At 44.8% G+C, this 23,202-nt stretch overlaps 1 protein-coding gene across 1 annotated transcript in view; it reads left to right on the plus strand.

The window, feature by feature from the left end:
• LOC126186041 (heat shock protein 70 B2-like) overlaps nt 1-23,202 on the plus strand; it is a 146,630-nt gene that overhangs the window by 81,422 nt on the left and 42,006 nt on the right. The window contains exon 5 of the mRNA XM_049928178.1: nt 10,560-10,724. Within this exon, the coding sequence (XP_049784135.1) occupies nt 10,560-10,724 (165 nt within the window). The remainder of the gene's footprint in view (nt 1-10,559; nt 10,725-23,202) is intronic.

The raw sequence follows: 23,202 nt of genomic DNA on the forward strand, positions 1-23,202 counted from the left end.
TGCAGCGTGTTGCTTGCAACATTTTCACACTAATTCAGCGATTCCTGAATGCCCATGGCCACCATTTCCAGCATCTCTTATAAACAGGTAATTATATGAAACTTCCTCGCAGATTAAAACTGCGTGCCGGACCGAGACTAGAACTCGGGACGTTTGCCTTTCGCGGGCAACTGCAAGGTTCGCAGGAGAGCTTCTGTAAAGTTTGGAAGGTAGGAGGCGAGGTACTGGCAGAAGTAAAGCTATGAGGACGAGGCGTGAGTCGTGCTTGGGTAGCTCAGTTGGTAGAGCACTTGCCCACGAAAGGCAAAGGTCCCGAGTTCGAATCTCGGTCCGGCACGCAGTTTTAATCTGCCAGGAAGTTTCATATCAGCGCACACTCCGCTGCAGAGTGAAAATTTCATTCTGGAAACATCCCCCAGGCTGTGGCTAAGTCATGTCTCCGAAATATCCTTTCTTTCAGGAGTGCTAGTTCTGCAAGGTTCGCAGGAGAGCTTCTGTAAAGTTTGGAAGGTAGGAGGCGAGGTACTGGCAGAAGTAAAGCTGTGAGGACGGGGCGTGAGTCGTACTTGGGTAGCTCAGTTGGTAGAGCACTTGCCCGCGAAATGCAAAGGTCCCGAGTTTGAGTCACGGTCCGGCACGCAGTTTTAATCTGACAGGAAGTTTCATATCTGCGCACACTCCACTGCAGAGTGAAAATTTCATTCTGGAGGTAATTATATGTATTTTAACGTTACTGTTATCTACTCTCTTTTAGTTAATTTGTTGTTACTTGAATATTGGACATGAGGTGTATCGGTTTTATGTGGGCTATCCTGTATAAAAGTATTAGTCAAATACAGAAACATGTAATCAAATATGTAAGATATATTTCGCTTATGCAGAATTCGGTATAGGCTTCAGCTGTCTTGGCGTAATACAGGGGATCCTCTTGAGTGCATCTACTAACGGACACTTTAGTAGGTAATTATCAATGGAATTAGCCAACAGCCATGTATTACACGGCTATTGGCGAATTTGATCAGCCGATGTCCCCTGTTCATGATGGATCAACAGAGATTGTAGAAGGTGTTCCGTTGTTTGTGTCTGATCACACTCACTTGTCAGTGGCTGTGTAGCCCCCACCATTTCATAAGTTGTTTTGATCGCCCATGCCTGTACGAAGTCGGTCCAACATTTTCCAGTGTCGCCATTCTAAGTGGGAGACCTGGGGTAGAGCTTCCTATGTGAAAAGGGCTTCCGAATGTTCTTCTTGCTTTAATGATTTTGTAGAACTTTCATTTGGTAGCACTGATATATGAAATTTCGCCTAGATTTAAGCCATTTGGGCACAGCCTGATTGTTATGTACCGGGTAAGGCAGGTCGTTCGTCTTTTTGGTCCTTTCTTCAAGCACAGGAACGATCTTGTGATATTTGGTGGAACAATACCCGATTATGAATATAAATGGTCCACTTTAATAGGCCTCAGGCAGCCAGTTATCTTCCTGCAGGTATCGTTTAGGAGCGCTTCCATTTTTCTAGTGTGACGAGATTTTTCCCAGACTGGACATCCATACTCAGCGAGCGAAATCATCTGGCGAAAGCTGTGGAACGGACTACTTTCGCATTGGCGCTCCACTTCGCAGCTGACAATTTGTTCTGTATGCCATTACGTGTTTGTGTTTTAGCTTTTGTTTTCTCGATATGTTTCTTATATGTTAAGGTTCTGTCGGGAGCGATGCCCAGATAGGGTGGTCGAGGACAGTTGTTTAAGCGCGATATTAAGCTCCTTTCCTGCCTCCCGGTTGTTGACTAATACAACCCGGTACCTGTGTACTGAACGTCGAATTTTCCATAGAAGCGGAAATAACATCGAGTGTGCCACAAAGATGCGTAATAGGACCTCTAGAGCTCTCGATACACACAAACTGTTTATAAGATAGGAGCAGAAGCACTATACGACTTTTCGTTGACGAAGCTGCAGTCTACAGTAAATTATCATCCTTGGACGATTGTGAGGAACTGCAAAAAGAATTGGACAAAATTTCCGCTTGGTGTAAGGAATGTCCGCTCTCTTTAAATGTGAATAAATGTAAGATAACGCTTGTAACAAAGAGAAAGAATGGGATAGTATCCCAAGAACAATGGGCAGCGTCTTCAGCATGTCATATCACATAAGTATTTACACCGAGAAACGATATGAAATGGGAGGATCAAGTAAAATTAGGTTTAGTGAAGGCGAAGGATGACTTGTTAAATTTCTCGGCAGGCTTCTGAAAAGGTACAATACGTCTATAAAGGAAATCGCATTCAGGACGCTAGAGCGACCAATTCTACTGTTAGGATATTAGTTGTCCTTATGGCGACAGATCAGATATTAAATGAATTCAGAGACGCGCAGTAAAATCGTAACAACATGAAATGCTCGGGCAGCTCTTGGAAGAAAGGAGAGCTCGTTTTCGCGCAACCCCCTTGGGTGAATTTAGAGAAGCTGTGTTCGAAGAAGACAGTGTGTTCATTATGGCGCCACCATCGTGTGTCTCATGTAGGGACCATGAAATAGATAAGAGGGGTTAGGGCGCTTACAAAGCCATATAGACAGTCCCGCTCTCAAGGGGTCCGTACGAACGTCCTTTCGCCCATTTTATTCATACTGAGAGGGTATGTAGGGCACGATTGGAGTGCCAACATGTGTAAACAGAAAGACGCAACTCTTGATCGAGTTTGAGAACTACAGGCGTTCTTAATACTTTCTAAGGGTCGCTAATTTTCAAATACTCCACAGTCTAGCGAATAAGCGTTTAGTTTCAGAAGCGCGCGGTCTGTAGTTCGAATCTCGCTGCTACTACTTTTGTTTTTCATTCCCAAGTAATTCAAGCAACAGGTTTGCTATGACAGTGCAAATTATCAGTATCGAATGAATCATTTAATATTTTAATTACCTTATCCTGAGAAATGGAGAAATATTGCTCATAAGATGGGAAATAAAAAAAAAGGTACAAGGGAATTTTGAGTCAAATCAGTACAGTCACTTTATTTTCATTACTGTATCTGCATTTGTGACAAATATAATGTGCAGTCATTGGAGCCCTGCAAGAATCACGATGATACTGAACACAGGAACATGAAAAGCAATTATTATTGAGACATAAAGCACTTGTAATGAACGCCAGATTTTTTTTTTTTGCTTATTTTTTTCAATCTGTCTATTGCAAAATAAACTTCTTATATCTTTATAAACGGTTCTCGCTCATCACAACATCGCGGCGTACCACGGATATAGAAGCATATCACCGAATATATGGTGTGGATAACTGATGATGTCCGATTGATTGAATGTTTGATCAATCTTCTCTAGAAGCTATCTCTGTGTTCTGGTTGACGATGTACGTGTCATTCTGTAGTGATTTTGTAAGGCTCTTTACGTCCCTGTAAAAATAAACCTCGCAATGCTGCATCAGTAATTACTTTGATACTGCACGTTGGCAGACCATCTTCATCTTGAAAAGTTTACGTGGAAATTAAAAGTAAAAGCAGTATGGACGGCGAGATTCGATCCCAAGACCTCGCGTTTATCAAACGAAGCGCTTACTCGCTCGGCTGCGCGCTGCTTGGAAGTTAGTACGGTCCCTTGTCAGTGCGCTACTAGAATAGGAAATATAATCGATAATATTGGTCCGATGAACTTCTCACCATGCGCAGCACAGTTACCTGTGGAATGTATATAATAGTATATCTGGCTTCAGCTGCCAGGGGCTGCAGTCATGTACGTGTGAGGTTCGTTTGCGTGTGAGTGTGTGTGTGTGTGTGTGTGTGTGTGTGTGTGTGTGTGTGTGTGTGTGTCTGAGTCTGTCGTCTAGTTTCGACAAAGGCCTTGTTGGCCGAAAGCTTATATTGTGACAGACTTTTTGTTGTGCCTATCTGCGACTCAGCATCTCCGCCATATGGAGAGTAGCAGCTTTGCTTTTCATAATATTCTTTCATTCCATCCTGGATTTTCGCTGTCTGTATATATAGATACGTATATACGTATGTAAGTATGGTACTGGCACAGAAGCAACATCGTCGACAAAGAGAGGCAGTGGAGGTCGAAGCAGATACACGAGCATTCTCCATTTTTAACGTTATTGTTCTGTTCTTCAGTCACTCTGCTTAATCTGACAAATTAGTTTGCTCTCTGAGTTGCTTACAATTCCTGTATAGGATGTGCATTCCTCCTAATATTTCTTCTAATTCGTATAGATCTAATATATGTTGTTGTTCTAGAAGATCCACCAAGCAGAGTTAAGAACGTTAGTGCGCAATAACTTCATTGTTGGGATGGTTAGTTCTGAAGGTTACATCGATTGCTACCATACCGCTAAAAAATTTTGTGATAGAAAACGTCGCCAGTTTGGTAAAGAATGACATGGAATTATTTATTTTCTGCGTCTACAGTCTTGCAGTATTTCAGAAATGACAACTTTTTCCATCTCAAATTTTAATAAACTTCGTTATTTACGCTCGCCATTCTCAAGTAATACCTGGCGGTTATATGTGTCAATTTATGTGTTTTCCTCTTAAGATAACGTAGTCCCATTTTCAACCATATTTACTTATTTAATTTGTACGCAAAAGAAACCATAATTCGACGTCGCCTATATAACAGTAAGTAGCACTTCATACAATAATTCCTATCGAATTCATGTCAGTTCTACAGCCCTATATACCACTTCGTGTGCAGTTCTCAAACCTTGTGGACATTTCAGAAGTTAGCCGTTTCTGACCTCCACAGGCCTCTTTCGTTCCAGGTATGCGTTCCAAGATTTCTATCATCCATTGTTTCCTGCAAATATTTTGCCCGTCTTAGTGCTGGCCTTCCTCTCCTTCTTCTCCTGGGCGGCTTTCAGTTTAAAATATTCCTTGGCCGCATATGGTTAGGCATTCTCTTTATGCATCCGTACCACTGAAGCGCTCCTTTCTCTAAAGTTTTTGTTACTGAGTTCGTTATCTCCATTCGCCTCCGTACCTCCTCGTTTCGCATCCTCTCTTGCCTCGGTAACTGCAGACATCTTCTCAATGTTCTAATTTTCTCCCTAACTTTCCTCGTTTGATCACAGATCTATATGAAACTATATTCTCCCCAACTCTGTGAAACATTCTTTTCTTAATGTCTTGCCGATTATTATTACTCCATATTATCCCAAGCAAAGCTTTAGTAGCTTTCTATCCCACTGCTACTCTGGAACTAATATCCTTATCACATGTACCGGTGTTACCTACTATTCTTGCAAACTGTTTGAAGCTACTGCATGATTTTATTTCTTCTTCCTCTGTGTTAGTTCAAACAAACATATATATATACATCCCTTGTTGTCCAGACTTGTTCCCAAACCCCATCTGCTGTACTCCTCTTCAAGCTTTCTTGGCATGTATTCCATATACCCTTCATCTTGAGACAATATTAGCTGTCCATTCGCAAATAAAAGGGAGTCAAGAGCATCGTCGCCAGTCTTCACTCACATGCCTGAGCTTTTCCTGTACCTGGCGTTCAGTGCCTCTTCCAAATAAATGTTAAACAGAATTGGTAATATCCGTCAGCCTTGTTTTAGACGTTTGGCAACGAAAGTATTTTGAGTAACCTTAAAACATGAAAGTGTAGAGGACAGAAATATAGCTGAGAAACAACGAAGAGTTAATAAACATTTAAACAGTACTTAGATTTACGTCTAGCTAGCGACTGCAGTCTAGAGTTTCTGGCGCATCATCTAAAAAGTAATTCAAATCCCCTTGATGCGATCGAAGTGTACAAAAATGGTTCAAATGGCTCTGAGCACTATGGGACTTAACAGCTGTGGTCATCAGTCCCATAGAACTTAGAACTACTTAAACCTAACTAACCTAAGGACATCACATACATCCATGCCCGAGGCAGGATTCGAACCTGCGACCGTAGCAGTCGCGCGGTTCCGGACTGCGCGACTAGAACCGCGAGACCACCGCGGCCGGCTCGAAGTGTACACTGACGAGCCAAAACATTATGACCATCTGCTTAATAGCATGTTTGTCCGTCTTTGGAACAAAATACACTCCTGGAAATGGAAAAAAGAACACATTGACACCGGTGTGTCAGACCCACCATACTTGCTCCGGACACTGCGAGAGGGCTGTACAAGCAATGATCACACGCACGGCACAGCGGACACACCAGGAACCGCGGTGTTGGCCGTCGAATGGCGCTAGCTGCGCAGCATTTGTGCACCGCCGCCGTCAGTGTCAGCCAGTTTGCCGTGGCATACGGAGCTCCATCGCAGTCTTTAACACTGGTAGCATGCCGCGACAGCGTGGACGTGAACCGTATGTGCAGTTGACGGACTTTGAGCGAGGGCGTATAGTGGGCATGCGGGAGGCCGGGTGGACGTACCGCCGAACTGCTCAACACGTGGGGCGTGAGGTCTCCACAGTACATCGATGTTGTCGCCAGTGGTCGGCGGAAGGTGCACGTGCCCGTCGACCTGGGACCGGACCGCAGCGACGCACGGATGCACGCCAAGACCGTAGGATCCTACGCAGTGCTATAGGGACCGCACCGCCACTTCCCAGCAAATTAGGGACACTGTTGCTCCTGGGGTATCGGCGAGGACCATTCGCAACCGTCTCCATAAGGCTGGGCTACGGTCCCGCACACCGTTAGGCCGTCTTCCGCTCACGCCCCAATATCGTGCAGCCCGCCTCCAGTGGTGTCGCGACAGGCGTGAATGGAGGGACGAATGGAGACGTGTCGTCTTCAGCGATGAGAGTCGCTTCTGCCTTGGTGCCAATGATGGTCGTATGCGTGTTTGGCGCCGTGCAGGTGAGCGCCACAATCAGGACTGCATACGACCGAGGCACACAGGGCCAACACCCGGTATCATGGTGTGGGGAGCGATCTCCTACACTGGCCGTACACCACTGGTGATCGTCGAGGGAACACTGAATAGTGCACGGTACATCCAAACCGTCATCGAACCCATCGTTCTACCATTCCTAGACCGGCAAGGGAACTTGCTGTTCCAACAGGACAATGCACGTCCGCATGTATCCGGTGCCACCCAACGTGCTCTAGAAGGTGTAAGTCAACTACCCTGGCCAGCAAGATCTCCGGATCTGTCCCCCATTGAGCATGTTTGGGACTGGATGAAGCGTCGTCTCACGCGGTCTGCACGTCCAGCACGAACGCTGGTCCAACTGAGGCGCCAGGTGGAAATGGCATGGCAAGCCGTTCCACAGGACTACATCCAGCATCTCTACGATCGTCTCCATGGGAGAATAGCAGCCTGCATTGCTGCGAAAGGTGGATATACACTGTACTAGTGCCGACATTGTGCATGCTCTGTTGCCTGTGTGTATGTGCCTGTGGTTCTGTCATTGTGATCATGTGATGTATCTGACCCCAGGAATGTGTCAATAAAGTTTCCCCTTCCTGGGACAATGAATTCACGGTGTTCTTATTTCAATTTCCAGGAGTATACATCACAGATTCGGTGTATAATGATCCGACAATTTGTTGGTAGGTTTGCGGAGGTGTGTGGCATTAGATGACTATGCACGGGTCATGCAATTCGCGTAAATAGCCGGCGGCTGATCAGCGTACACGGTGAAGTTGCCCGATAGCGAGCCAGATGGGTTCCATAGGATTTACATCTGGCGAATTTGGCCGCTGAGACGTCAACTTGAGTTTACTATAGTGCTGCTCAAACTACTGTAGCGCGGTTCTGACTCAGAGGCACGGGCAATTATACTGCTGAACGATGGCATCGCCGTCGGGGAATACGTCAAACATGAAGTGATGCAGGCGGTTCGCAGCTGCCAGCGTGTCACTGATTACTACACAGGTCCCATGCAAGCGCAGGATACTGCTGCCACCAGCCAGCGTCCGCGGCGAGCTGCAGGTTTCGAGCCGCTGTTCACCTCGATGACGCCGTACGCGGAGACGACTATCGACCTAGTGTAGCAAAAATGTGATTCATCCGAAGAGCCGACACGTTGCCACTGATCGACTGTCCAAAGCCGATGGTCCCGGGTCCACTGCAGTCGCAACTGACGATGTCGTTGGCTCAACGCCTGATGACGTAGGAGTGTTCCGCTGCGGAGCTCCATGTTCAATGAAGAGTGGTCCGAAACACTGGTGAGTGCACCAGTATTATGCTCTTTCGGCCGACTCCACGTTCTGTGAAGAGTCTTGGACGTCCAACCACTTAGCGCCTAGTGGTAGTTTCACTGTGCTTCTATCTCTTTCCGTAAATGCGTACGACAGTAGCACGTGAACATTCGACCAGCTTCGCCGTTGACGAGATGCTAGCCCACAAGCTAAGCGTAATAATAATCTACCCTTTGTCAAAGTCGCTTATCTCAATGGATTTCCTCATTTGCAGCCAATATCTGCGCTAGGGTGATCCACCGTTCGTGTCTGCTCCGTGTACATAATTTTGTTACCGCGTCACTTACCTGCAACGCCACGAGGCGGCATCCAACGTCGAGATGGACAGTGTTCATCATGTTCGGCGTATTAGTTTACACATCCTCACAGTGCAAAAAATGGCGCAAATGGCTCTGAGCACTATGGGACTTAACATCTAAGGTCATCAGTCCCCTAGAACTCAGAACTACTTAAACCTAACTAACCTAAGGACATCACACCATCCATGCCCGAGGCAGGATTCGAACCTGCGACCGTAGCGGTCACGCAGTTCCAGACTGAAGCGCCTAGAACCGCTCGGCCACCTCGGCCGGCCTCACAATGCAATTGATAGTTTTCAGCGGCACGTTGCAGCTAAATTTAGGTGTCCGACTAAAGCCCCATTTATGTAGAGAATCCTTGATTTGGGCTTTCGAGACAAGTATGGAGACTCCTCAGGCTAACCGAGTCGCTGTGAATAGTTGTGATCTTGGTGGGAGAGTTCCTCATATAAATACACCTCGTATATGAGGCTCTGGGAACATGTTCCATCCGTTGTGCCATTGCTCTGATGAGGTGTAATAGTTCTGGCTGTGTTCATTCGCTCATTGGAAAATGCTCTCTGCCTGACTCAAAAAAGTGCAGCACCCAGAGGACATGGTAGGATGCCAATAAAACTTGTACACGGACGCACCATCGGCTGATATATACAGGATTAGAGTTTCAATTCTTTGCTACAGGTAGGACGGTCACCAGAGTGAATTAGTATTGTTCGCTGTTGGTTTGTTACCAGGCCTGGTATAAGAGGCTCGAATGGCTTCGGATGTTGAATGGTCGCTCTGAAGTACACGGAGATGCCGAAGTACTTGTGCGAAAAAGCGTTGTCGGCCCCTGACATCTGACATTGTTGGTGTCCATTTCGCCGGCTCATCGAATCCAATACCCAAATTTGTGAGGCACTCGGACGTGAGAATGGCTCAATGCTGGAATGTATAGGCCGTGAGTTTAGGCATTCTCGTCTTCAAGGTTCCAGTCAACCATGTCTGACCATCGCCAAGAAGGAACGACGTGTTGGGCATCAAACTCAGTCCCTTCATATCTGCACCCATCACCCGAGAAGAAGTAATACATTCGCTGCTACCTTCTGTGCAATCCCGCATCAATGATCGGAGATTAGTAGGACACGGATAAGGGAATTATCATGATATGTGTAGGCTGCCTTTAACACCACAACACAAAGAACTGCGCCGGGAGTGGTGACGTGAACGGAAAGCAGGGACTGCTGGTGAATATCGTCGCACGGTGTTCAATGATGAATTGTGTTTCTGCACTGTCTCGGATGACCATTATCGGTGAGTGTGGCGGCGACCTTGGGAGAGGTCCCAGTCTTCCAATGTTTTGGGGAGGCACAGTAGTGTTGATCCTGGCGTCGTAGTATGGGAAACATTCGTTCATGACTTCAGGTAACGGCTGGGTATAATTGAGGGAACAAGTACGGTACAACGGTACCTCACTGGCATCCCGCATCCTCATGTTTTAACTCTCATGCGACAGTATCTCGATGTCATTTTTAATAGGATAAAGGTCACCCACACATGACATTCTATGAATTTTTGCGTGGTATTGGATGCTCCTGTGACCAGCAAGATTACCAGTTCTGTCCCAGGTATAACATGTATGGGACCAGCTTGACGTCTTCTCTGTCAGAGTTCCATTATCCAGGACATTAGGACCATTTACAACATTTGTGATGCAGCTTGACTCAGGAGAATAAATAACGGCTTTCTGAAACCGTTCACAAGCCAACACCTCACGCAACCACGGTTGAGGGTTTGCAAGGTCGTACTGATAAGTGAGTTCATACTGCCAAGATATTTGTACATTTGACTCGGTTTTGTAATCGCTGCAGTAGCGTTACATACCCTCTGAACCCGTAACGATTCATTTCACGTGAAAATTTGGGTGCTTCAGTCCTTCTATTAGGTAGTGTATTTCAGTGTGCTGCACATAGAAATCGAAAATTCACAACAGAGAAATTGAGCGCTTAATTTTTCATGCACATCGCATTTATAACAAGAACAGTGAAGCAGTGTAGAACTGGCAAATAGTGTTTTGCTGACAGGCAGATGACGACGCCTGGTGACGTGCTCTCGCGTGTGTTGGCAGGTGACGCGCGCGCGGTTCGAGGAGCTGTGCATGGACCTGTTCCGGCAGACGCTGGCGCCGGTGGAGCGCGCCCTGGGCGACGCCAAGCTGGACAAGGCGTCCGTGCACGACGTCGTGCTGGTCGGCGGCTCCACGCGCATCCCCAAGATACAGAAGATGCTGCAGGTGACCGCCACCGCTCCTCTCTACTGCTGTCGCCTCATTAAGCACTCTCCGAAACAAGGATAACTTATGATATTTGTGTTTCGTCACCGAGTGTCACAATATTGCGATTTTTTATTCCAGAATTCGAATCAAGAACAGCTGACAACATGAGAACTTAAAGCAGATACGCTCAGTGTGGAGAAGCTACTCAAATCTACGCATGCTATAAAAACTAGCTGCCAGACCCGGCGTTGCCCGGGTATTCATTTCGTCAATTTTATATCAGAAACTGAAACAAATAATCGCTGTGTTTGTATTGTATATCGAAAGAATTGCAATTCAGTTTCTATAACGCTGGGCGCCGCTGCTTCATATGTCTACAATGTGATTTCGTAAACGCGTCTGTGGCAATGCCTCTTCATAGCTCTATTGACGGTTATTGTTTTAGCCTGCAGCTGTTTCCACTTCGCAGTTGAAATCTGTCAAAAGTACTCCCAGCTGTCAGGGATTTTCTTACATTGACTCCACTCTAGGGGTGCATTAGTAGTAAAGAATAAATGCATTGAAACTTCATGCATGATACGGAATTTTCCCACGGATCCCAGTATTTATGATGTCATATCTCTTGAACTATGTGTGTGGTATTATGATGTAATTTTGTAGGTGCATTTAGCGGCATATGTGGATACTGTCTCTGCAGTTTATTGCGAATAGAGTTAGAAGCACTAAGTAATAAATTTAAACGTCATGATTGATGCGGTAGTTTTTCACGCATCTCATTATTTATGACGGTATTTCTCCTGAACTATGATAGCTATGTGGTTCTTACTCATACAGCCATTGTTGCCTGACAGTAAGGCCCATGTATTCCAAGTTTGGTTGAAATCGATCCAGAGGCTTAGAAGGGGATGTGGAACTTGCTCACATACACACATCCATTTCTATATGTATGTATGTATCTACTGAACACATGTCAACCAAAGGTGGTACATATACAGGGTGTTACAAAAAGGTACGGCCAAACTTTCAGGAAACATTCCTCACACACAAAGAAAGAAAATATGTTGTGTGGACATGTGTCCGGAAACGCTTATTTTCCATGTTAGCGCTCATTTTATTACTTCTCTTCAAATCACATTAATCATGGAATGGAAACACACAGCAACAGAACGTACCAGCGTGACTTCAAACACTTTGTTACAGGAAATGTTCAAAATGTCCTCCGTTAGCGAGGATACATGCATACACCCTCCGTCGAGTGGAATCCCTGATGCGCTGATGCAGCCGTGGAGAATGGCGTACCTGTATTGTATCACAGCCGTCCACAATACGAGCACGAAGAGTGTCTACATTTGGTACCGGGGCTGCGTAGACAAGAACTTTCAAATGCCCCCATAAATGAAAGTCAAGACGGTTGAGGTCAGGAGAGCGTGGAGGCCATGGAAATGGTCCGCCTCTACCAATCCATCGGTCACCGAATCTGTTGTTGAGAAGCGTACGAACACTTCGACTGAAATGTGCAGGAGCTCCATCGTGCATGAACCACATGTTGTGTCGTACTTGTAAAGGCACATGTTCTAGCAGCACAGGTAGAGTATCCCGTATGAAATCATGATAACGTGCTCCAATGAGCGTAGGTGGACGAAACTAAAATGAGCTCTAACATGGAAATTAAGCGTTTCCGGACATATGTCCACATAACATCTTTTCTTTATTTGTGTGTGAGGAATGTTTCCTGAAAGTTTGGCCGTACGTTTTTGTAACACCCTGTATGTCTGGGAAGAATCACTGTGGGGGTAAGAACCACCAACCTATCAAAAGGGTGGGGGTGAGAGTCAAAACGAAGTGTAGCCGACAACGTGCGAATACCCAGACTTTATTCATCAAATATTTGAGAATGAGAGCACTTAGTGACTTCCAATCAACTTTACATATAATTTCAAACATTTGTGAAACGTTTTCTCGTTGACAACTCCCAAAAAATGCTGAAAGAAAAATGTTCTTCGCTTACTATATTTTCACTGCACATGCAGTAAAACTGTCCCATCAAGCATGACCTTTAAATTTTTTTCTTCTTTACTGCTAACTCTATTCGCAATAATGTTCCGAGACAGTACCCATATATGCCGCTGAATGTATCTACAGAATTATATCACTGTAATACACATAGTTCAGGAGATATGACAATATGAACATTGAGTTGGTGAAAACGAAAATGCAGTCTGAATTCGCTAGAGATACAGATGAAACCTGTGTATAGATATGTGTGAAATAAATACACAAATCGAAAAAAGTTTTGCATCATCTCGGTTCCCAGAACTCCTGAAGATAGACGTTGACTGTGGATATTGTATCACACACACATTCCCTTTGGCTGTTCAGAGATGTCACTAAACCCGCCCAAAGATATAAACAACCATGAATCAGCAGCGCCTATTAGACGGAGGGGGTCCGACAGCCGTTCAGTTCCAGTCATTCCACCAGGAAGAAGTTACACGGCTCGTGTTTGTAGTTCAACCATGCTTAGACGGTCAATACCGCGGTTCGATCGCGTCCGCATTGTTACTTTGTGCCAGGATGGACTCTCAACAACGGAAGTGTCCAGGCGTCTCGGAGTGAACCAAAGCGATATTATTCGGACATTGAGACGCTGCAGAGAGACAGTAACTGTCGATGACATGCCTCGCTCAGGCCGCCCAAGGGTTACAACTGCAGTGGATGACCGCTATCTACGGATTATGGCTCGGAGGAATCCTGACAGCAACGCCACCATGTTGAATAATGCTTTTCGTGCAGCCACAGGACGTCGTGTTACGACTCAAACTGTGCGCAATAGGCTGCATGATGTGCAACTTCACTCTCGATATCCATGGCGAGGTCCATCTTTGCAACCACGACACCATGCAGCCAACAATATGCCGAATGGACCGCTCAGGATTGGCATCACGTTCTTTTCACCGATGAGGGTCGTATATGCCTTCAACCAGACAATCGTCGGAGACGTGTTTGGAGGCAACCTGGTCAAGCTGAACGCCTTAGACACACTGTCCTGCGAGTGCAGCAAGGTGGAGTTTCCCTGCTGTTTTGGGGTGGCATTATGTGGGGCCCACGTACACTTGGAAGGTGCCGTTACGGCTGCACGGTACGTGAATGCCATCCTCCGACCGACAGTGCAACCACATCGGCAGCATATTGGCGAGGCATTCGTCTCCATGGACGACAATTCGCGCCCCCATCGTGCACATCTTGTGGATGACTTCCTTCTGGATAACGACATCGCTCGACTAGAGTGGCCAGCATGTTCTCCAGACCCATGAACCATATCGAACATGCTTGGGATAGATTGGAAAGGGCTGTTTATGGACGATGTGACCCACCAACCGCAATGAGGGATCTACGCTGACTCGCCGTTGAGGAGTGGGACAATCTGGACCAACAGTGCCTTGATGAACTTGGGGATAGTATGCCACGACGAATACAGGCATGCATCAATGCAAGAGGACGTCCTACTGGGTATTAGAGGTACCGGTGTGTACAGCAATCTGGACCACCACCTCTGGAGATCTCGCTGTATAGTGGTATAACATGCAATATGTGGTTTTCACGGGCAATAAAAAGGGTGGAAATGATGTTTATGTTGAACTCTATTCCAATTTTCTGTACAGGTTCCGGAACTCTCGGAACCGATGTGTGTATATTTGAAATATATGTTAAATGTTCATATGGGGCCAAAGCCGCAGGAAAAAAACTCCTTGTTAACCACTGGATCTATATCAATCTAACTTTGTACTATATCACTTACTACCTGTAAATAAATACTGTGGGGGTAAGAACCAGCTTCCTCCTGTTGGAAAGGGAGAAGGGGGAGGAAAAGACAGACAGACAGACAGATAGATGGAAGGAGGACATGGACACATATATGAGAGGGGAGGATGTCGACGTAGGGGGACTGGGAAATGAACAAGGGAGAGGAGGAGAAAGACAGAGAGGCTTGAGGAGAAAATGTACAGAGTATGGGAAGGGAAGATGGACAGATAGGGAGAGAGAGGAGGAGGAGGAGAAGGCGTACACAGGTAGGGGTGAGAAGGGAATAGACAGAGAGCAAGGAAGGAGGAGTAAGGAGGAAATAAGGGAACAGGATGAGGTGGACTTGGGGAAGGAGCAGATGGACAGGGAAGAGATGGGTAGAGGGGGTGAGGAGCAGATGTACAGGGAAGGTTGTGAGGAGTAGATGGACGGAGAGGGGGGGGGAGGGAGTAGCAGATGGAGAGAGACAGGGGCAAGAGGAGATGGACAAAGGTGAGGGGTAGATAAGATGGGCAAAGAGGGGGGGGGTGGAGGAGATAGACGGTGAAAGGGGGAAGAAGAAAATGGACTAATAGAATTGGAATAAATACACACTCGGACAAAGCCGGGTAGTCAGCCAGCCCCTTAGTAAAGGGGAGTCTTTCGGCCCAGATAGTATTACCAATTAGATTCCTTTGTGCTGATGTAAAACCTCCATACTTAGCAATCATATACAACTGCTCGCTCGATGAAACATTCGCACCGCAGGATCTGAAAGTTGCACAGGTCACACCAATATATAAAAAAGGAAACAGAAGTTGGCCGCTGAATTAGAGTGCCATATCAATGACGTAGATTTGAAGTAGGATTTTGGAACATATACTCCATTCGAACATTAAGTTTATCTCGAAGAAACCGACCCGTTGAGACACACTCAACATGGATTCAGAAAATATCGATCTTGTGAAACACATCTGACTCTGTATTCAGGCGAAGTAATGAGTGCTATCGACAGGGGATCTCAGACTGATTTTATGTTTCTAGATTTTCAGGAGACTTTTAACACCGTTCCTCGCAAGCGGTTTCTAATCAATTGCCCGCCTATGTGCGACTGGGGACCTTTCAGAAAGGTCACAGTTTGTAGTAATTGACGGAAAGTCGTCGATTAAAACAGAAGTGATATCTGGGATTCCCCCAAGGACGTGTTGTAGACTTTCTGTTGTTACTAAATTACATAAACAATTTGGGAGACAATCTGAGCAGCCCTGTTAGATTATTTGCAGATGATGCTGTGCTTTACCGTCTAGTGAAGTCATCATAAGATCAGAACCAATTGCAAAATAATTTGCCGCGCAGGATTAGCCGAGCGGTCTACGGCGCTGCAGTCCTGGACTGTGCGACTGGTCCCGGCCGAGATTCGAGTCCTCCCTGGGGCATGGGTGTGTGTGTTTGTCCTTAGGATAATTTAGGTTAAGTAGTGTGTAAGCTTAGGGACTGATGACCTTAGCAGTTAAGTCCCATAAGATTTCACACACATTTGAACATTTTTTTTTGCAAAATAATTTACTCAGGCTAGCTGTATGGTGCAACGGCCTGGCCGCATTGGTACCACTTGGATAGGTCACCGTCCGGATCTACCGAGTGCTGTTGGCAGTCAACCCTTGTGAGGGCAATTGAGGAGCTACTTGAATGAAAAGTAGCGGCAACGGTCGCGAAAGCTGACAACGGGCGAGAGAGCGGTGTTCTGATTAGCTACCCCTCCGTATCCGCATCTGGTGACGCCTAAGGGTAAAGGATGACACGGCGGCCGGTCGGTACAGTTGGACCTTCAAAGCCCGTTCACACGGTGTTTCTTTTATCTGGATGGTACGAAAACGGGCAGTTGTCTCTAAACAATGAATACTGTGACGTCATCCACGTGAGTGTTAAAAGGAATCCGTTAGATTTCGGCTACAGGACAAATGACACAAGGGGAAGGGCTGTCAGTTTAACTAAATACCTAGCAATTACAGTTAAGAAGAAGTTAAATAGAAAATGTTGTGGGGAAGGCGTACCAAAGATTGTCTTTTTTAGAAGATGCAACAAATCCACTAACGAGACTGCCTACACTACGCTTATCCATCCTCTTTTGGAGTACTGCTGCGCCGTATGGATTCCTTACCAGATAGGAGTGACGGGGGACATCGAAAAAGTTCAAAGTATCTCTAAGTAGGTGTGAAAGTGTTAGGCATATGATACACGAGTTTCGGTGGGGAATATTAAAAGAAAGGAGAGCTTCTGTAAAGTTTGGAAGGTAGGAGACGAAGGTACTGGCAGAAGTAAAGCTCTGAGGACGGGACGTGAGTCGTGCTTGGGTAGCTCAGTTGGTAGAGCACTTGCCCGCGAAAGGCAAAGGTTCCGAGTTCGAGTCTCGGTCCGGCACACAGTTTTAATCTGCCAGGAAGTTTCACATCAGCGCACACTCCGCTGTAGAGTGAAAATTTCATTCTCGATTAAAATAAAGGCTTTTATCGTTGCGGCGAGATCTTTTCAAAAAGTTTCTGTCACCAGGTTTCTCCTTCGAATGCAAAAATATTTTGTTGATTCCCATCTACGTAGGGAGAAATGATCATCGTAACACAATGAAGGAAATCGGAGTTCGCACGGGAAGATTTAAGTGTTAGTTTTTACCACGTGTTGTTCGAGAGTGAAATGGTAGAGATATAATAGAAGGTGGTTTGATGAACCCTTTGTCAGGCACTCAAGTGTGAACAGCAGAGTAGTCATTAAAATGTATATGTGGAACTTATACTGCACTACACATAGCATACTTAACGTCAGAAGTACCACTCGATGAAACGACAGAGAATACAGTATACACCTGCTACGCAGGTTAAAGAAAAACAGCCTGATAATAATGTCAGAACAAGGTAGGGGGGCGTCGAATGGAGTAAAATATTCCAGACAACTGTAAGTCGGATGTGCACCGTTGTGGAGGTAAGACCATAAACCAACATACGATCAGTGAAAAATGGCTCTGAGCACTATGGGACTTAACTTCTGAGGTCATCAGTCTTCTAGAACTTAGAACTACTTAAACCTAACTAACCTAAGGACATCACACACACCCATGCCCGAGGCAGGATTCGAACCTGCGACCGTAGCGGTCGCGTGGTTGCAGACTGTAGCGCCTAGAACCAGTCGGCCACCCCGGCCTGCTATCAGTGAAGACTTTGCGAAAATTTCTCGTCTAAGTGACTGTGTTTGTGTGTGTCTGGTAATGTGGCTATGTCCATTTAACCTGCTGTTATGTTATGCTGCGGTTACTGTGCTTCACTGCACAATGTCAAGTCTGTACCGACGTTGGACTAAGGAATTTCGAGCGCTTGCTATAAAAATATGGTTAGAGAAAAAAGGATGTTTAAAATTTCATCCATCTTTTCTTTTTCACCATTGTCTTGAGTCGCACTTACTTGTCTATTGTACTTTTTAGAAGAAACGTTCATTCATGCTCTCCGTACATTAGCAAAAATTAAAACATGTGGCGTTTTAGATTACATCATTAATAACTTTGCACTTTAAAGTACAACATGTCGAGTAGCTTACTGCAGTAATGTTTCCGCAGTACAGCATCTTAACAAATTACTGGCATTGCTGTACTTATAATTTTATTGATTTCATAGTCCAGCTTTACCCAGCATACATCGCAGATAACTGGAGTATAAACCATTGGTGGATAGAAATTAACAGTCTGCCAGCATTACTGTTCAGGTGAATCCATTATTTGTGCTAATTTAATTAGTAACTGCGCTCTTTAGCACAACATGTATGAGCTGTGACAAATTAGTTTAAATGCGCAGACTTCGGCTCTCTGATTGGTTGTTTTTTTATGGCTACAGTCCTGTGGTTATATGCAAAAATCTGACCTCATTATCAGGTTGCTTAGTTTTTCCATGCACAAATCTCCTCTCGCAGAGACACATGTACTCTTACACACAGAATGACACTAAAACATATCAAAGCACTTAGATGAAAGCATAACACAGTTTAGTTGTTCCACTAGAATCGCATATGCTTTGTGACTGGATTGCAGATGGGAATATGATTATGTACAGTAACGTAAATAAATATATTTAAAAAACTTACGTACGTGCCCATGTGAATTCTAACTGGAAACCAAAATGCCTGCTTTAACTGCAATTGAACAAATGTTAAAAATCATCAACATGCTCGTTGTTATTGCTGACTTTGTAATACTGATTTTAGGAACGTTAACGTTTCACATTTCACTTAATACCAAACTAAGCCTACAAATATCAGTTTCTCAGGGGTTTTTCAATAGAATGTCACTTTAATAGTGCCTAAAGTAGCGCATTTTACTTTTTATTATTGGCCGTACTGAGAATTGGCACACTTTCATCAGCCGCATCAGATGTGTAAACTAATCAATCAAGCATACGAAATAAGTCGTAGTTACTGGAACGTTGTTCCATACGAACTGTGAAATCACACCCACTTTTTACGGGGAGTTGCTTCCTTGCCTGGGCTCAATCATTCCTTTCTTTTTCTTATGTTAACATAAAGACACCATTTCTCGTCATCAGCAGCAATACAGGTTAGGAATTATCGGTGTTGTTCACGACCCAGTTGATGACGAGTAAGCAGAGACGCACATAGGAACACCACTGATTTTGGTTTAGAATCGAAGAATTAGTACCCATACACCCAATTTTTGAACTTTCCCCATTGCATGCAAATGTTAAACGATGGCAGAATGACCGCAGTTCATCGCATTTGCCATTTCTCTAGTACACTGACGTGGCTGATTGTAGTTAATGCTTTTAAATGATATTCATCAACCCCGAAAGTCTTCTTGAACGTGAAAAGTCACTAGGTCAAAACGACCATTGTTGAAATGAGAAAACCATGTTCTTGCCGTGTTCTATCAAGCAGCATTATCCCCTATAAAGCGCACAAATATTTCTGGCTGTCTACATTGCTGTCTTCCCTCTATTGAACTCAAACAGAAGAATATTTCGGAAGTGTTTCAATACCTCCATTTGGCACTCCGTTTTCTAGCGTCCACAGCTCCACTCGCTATCTCTAAGTGACAAGCTGACAACATGTAAACTTAAATAACAATAGTTAACTACGAATAAAAGTTGACTATCGATAAATAAACCCATAACAACCGGAATACTAACATGCAAATCATAGACGCTACGGACTTATGCACCGCCGGCCGGAGTGCTCGCGGGTCTAGGCGCTTCAGTCTGGAACCGCGCGACCGCTACGGTCGCAGGTTCGAATCCTGCCTCGGGCACGGATGTGTGTGATGTCCTTAGGTTAGTTAGGTTTAAGTAGTTCTAAGTTCTAGGGGACTGATGACCTCAGAAGTTAAGTCCCATAGTGCTCAGAACCATTTGAACCAATGCACCAATCCAGTATACAAGTAAGGTTAAACAACGGATGCGCAGAATTACAGAGCAGTATCCCCAACTTATGTCTGTTTCACGCTTTTTGTGCATATTATAAGCTAATCAAAGAATGCTGATACAGAGTGGCTTTTATATATGTGCGACTGCATCGAAGAATTAGTGAGCGATAGAACCCAGTACGTACCAGTGGACGGAAAATGTCTAAAAGAAAATAATGTCGAATATGCTATAAGGAAATGTACGCCCCACGGAGAGGGAAGAAGGCGCTACCGTCTGGAGCCGAGCGACCGCTACGGTCGCAGGTTCGAATCCTGCCTCGGGCATGGATGTGTGTGATGTCCTTAGGTTAGTTAGGTTTAATTAGTTCTAAGTTCTAGGCGACTGATGACCTCAGAAATTAAGTCGCATAGTGCTCAGAGCCATTTTTTGGAGAGGGAAGAATCATACATGGGAAATGCTTTTACGGTCGCTCCCATCCGCCTCTTCGCAACGCGTCAACACAACTGTGAACTTCGTTTGTGCGGATAGTTACAACAACGCCAGTGCTCCCAACCTACATTTAAAAATTATCACATGGAGTCAACAGCCATCTCCAGCTGTTCGATGACTGTGTAGTTTTCAACAGAAATACACCAACCCTGGATAGTTATAAGGCCGTTCGGAAACACAAAGACATAATTTTCACTTGTTGTACTTGATGGTAGTTCTCTTTAACTACAAATAAATGCAAAATAGTGCCCATAACAGAGAGAAGAAACCCGGGAGTACCGATCACAAGATTCTCCTGCCACTCCGGTTTGATGTTTAGGAGTAATACTATGTTGTTGTTGTTGTGGTCTTCAGTCCTGAGACTGGTTTGATGCAGCTCTCAATGCTACTCTATCCTGTGCAAGCTTCTTCATCTCCCAGTACCTACTGCAACCTACATCCTTTTGAATCTGCTTAGTGTATTCATCTCTTGGTCTCCCCCTACGATTTTTACCCTCCACGCTGCCCTCCAATACTAAATTGGTGATCCCTTGATGCCTCAGAACATGTCCTACCAACCGACCCCTTCTTCTGGTCAAGTTGTGCCATAAACGTCTCTTCTCCCCAATCCTATGCAATACTTCCTCATTAGTTATGTGATCTACCCATCTAGTCTTCAGCATTCTTCTGTAGCACCACATTTCGAAAGCTTCTATTCTCTTCTTGTCCAAATTATTTACCGTCCATGTTTCACTTCCATACATGGCTACACTCCATACAAATACTTTTAGAAATGACTTCCTGACACTTAAATCTATACTCGATGTTAACAAATTTCTCTTCTTCAGAAACGCTTTCCTTGCCATTGCCAGTCTACATTTTATATCCTCTCTACTTCGACCATCATCAGTTATTTTGCTCCCCAAATAGCAAAACTCCTTTACTACTTTAAGTGTCTCATTTCCTAATCTAATACCCTCAACATCACCCGACTTAATTCGACTACATTCCATTATCCTCGTTTTGCTTTTGTTGATGTTCATCTTATGTCCTCCCTTCAAGACACCATCCATTCCGTTCAACTGCTCTTCCAAGTCCTTTGCTGTCTCTGACAGAATTACAATGTCATCGTCGAACCTCAAAGTTTTTATTTCTTCTCCATGGATTTTAATACCTACTCCGAATTTTTCTTTTGTTTCCTTTACTGCTTGCTCAATATACAGATTGAATAACATCGGAGAGAGGCTACAACCCTGTCTTACTCCCTTCCCAACCGCTGCTTCCCTTTCATGTCCCTCAACTCTTATAACTACCATCTGGTTTCTGTACAAATTGTAAATAGCCTTTCGCTCCCTGTATTTTACCCCTGTCACCTTTAGAATTTGAAAGAGAGTATTCCAGTCAACATTGTCAAAAGCTTTCTCCAAGTCTACAAGTCTACAAATACTATGATGCTGTGCTAAAAACGAAGAACAATTAAAATCAATAGCAGGGAAACGAGCGGACGACTTTGGTTTGCTGAGAAAATTCTGAGAAAGTACAGTGCACCTTTTACGATGCGTAACAGAGATGTTCAGCGAACGTAAGGAGAATTTTTGGAAGAAAGGCGAGTTGTTCTTGGAAACCCTGTTGAATATATTTAGAAAACTGTACAACCATCATATATCTCGGTAGTCATTATGGAAATAAGATGAGAGATTAGGATGAGGACGGAGGCATATGTTTTAACACCCCTTCATTCGTGAATTGAGTAGGACACAGAGTTGCTAATGCTCATGTGAAAATGCGTTAGGCCATGATTTAACTGTACGTGAATTCCGGACTACTAGTATATACGTATATTATACATTAAGCGGCTGCCGAGCACATGTAAGACGGGTTATGCCCTTAGACCAAAGATACTGATTGGCCAAACTTTGGTGAAATGCCTTTTATAAAATCGTATTTAGAGGTAGCGTCTTTGACTCCTTATCAAAACGTCCTCGGTCCCAGGTTCGAATCCTGCCACTGCTTAAATTTGGAATAAAAATCGTCAGCAATGGCGGCCGAAGACTTCCGGCGTAAGAAGTCACCCTCGTTCTGCCAACGGTCTTGTCAAAGAGGGTGGAGTAGCAGATAGTGGTTCAGGGCACTTCCTTGCCCTAGGGCTGGGAAACTGCCCATAAAACGTGGAACAATAGGCAATGGTCAACGGCATGAGGATGCAGACGACAATGGAAATCACCGCAATAAAGAAACATAGCGTGTATCCACAGGAGATGTGGCCTGTCATTGAAAAAACTGTTACGGTGACCTCTCCAGTGGCAAGAGATTCAGGACTAGTCCACCATTCGGATCTCTGGGAGGGGACGGTTAAGGCGGAAGTTACCATGAGAAAAAGATTGAACAACCAACGAAAGGGTAACGTTTTACGAGTCGAGACGCGCACGGTCAGAATTTTGAACGTGGTAGGCCAGCTAGAACATCTGTAAAGGAAATGCAAAGACTCAATCTAGATATAGTGGGGTCAGCGAGGTGAAATGCAAAGACGACAAGGATTTCTCGTCAGATGAGTATAGGGTAATATCAACAGCCGTAGAAAAGGCTACAACGGGAATGGATTCGTTATGAATAGGAAGTGAGCTACTGTGAACAGCTAAGTGATAAAAGTGATGTTATCAGATTCGACGGTAACGATAGTTCTGGTGTATATGCCAACGTCTCAAGCAGGAGATGAAGAGAGAGGAAACTGACTGGGTAATTCAGTATGTAAAGGGAGATGAAAATCTAATAGCCGTAGGAGAATGGAACACGGTTGTAAGTTAAGGAACAGAAGAAAAGGTTATTGG

Source organism: Schistocerca cancellata, chromosome 1, assembly GCF_023864275.1.
Source record: "Schistocerca cancellata isolate TAMUIC-IGC-003103 chromosome 1, iqSchCanc2.1, whole genome shotgun sequence".
Classification (NCBI taxonomy): Eukaryota; Metazoa; Arthropoda; class Insecta; order Orthoptera; family Acrididae; genus Schistocerca; species Schistocerca cancellata.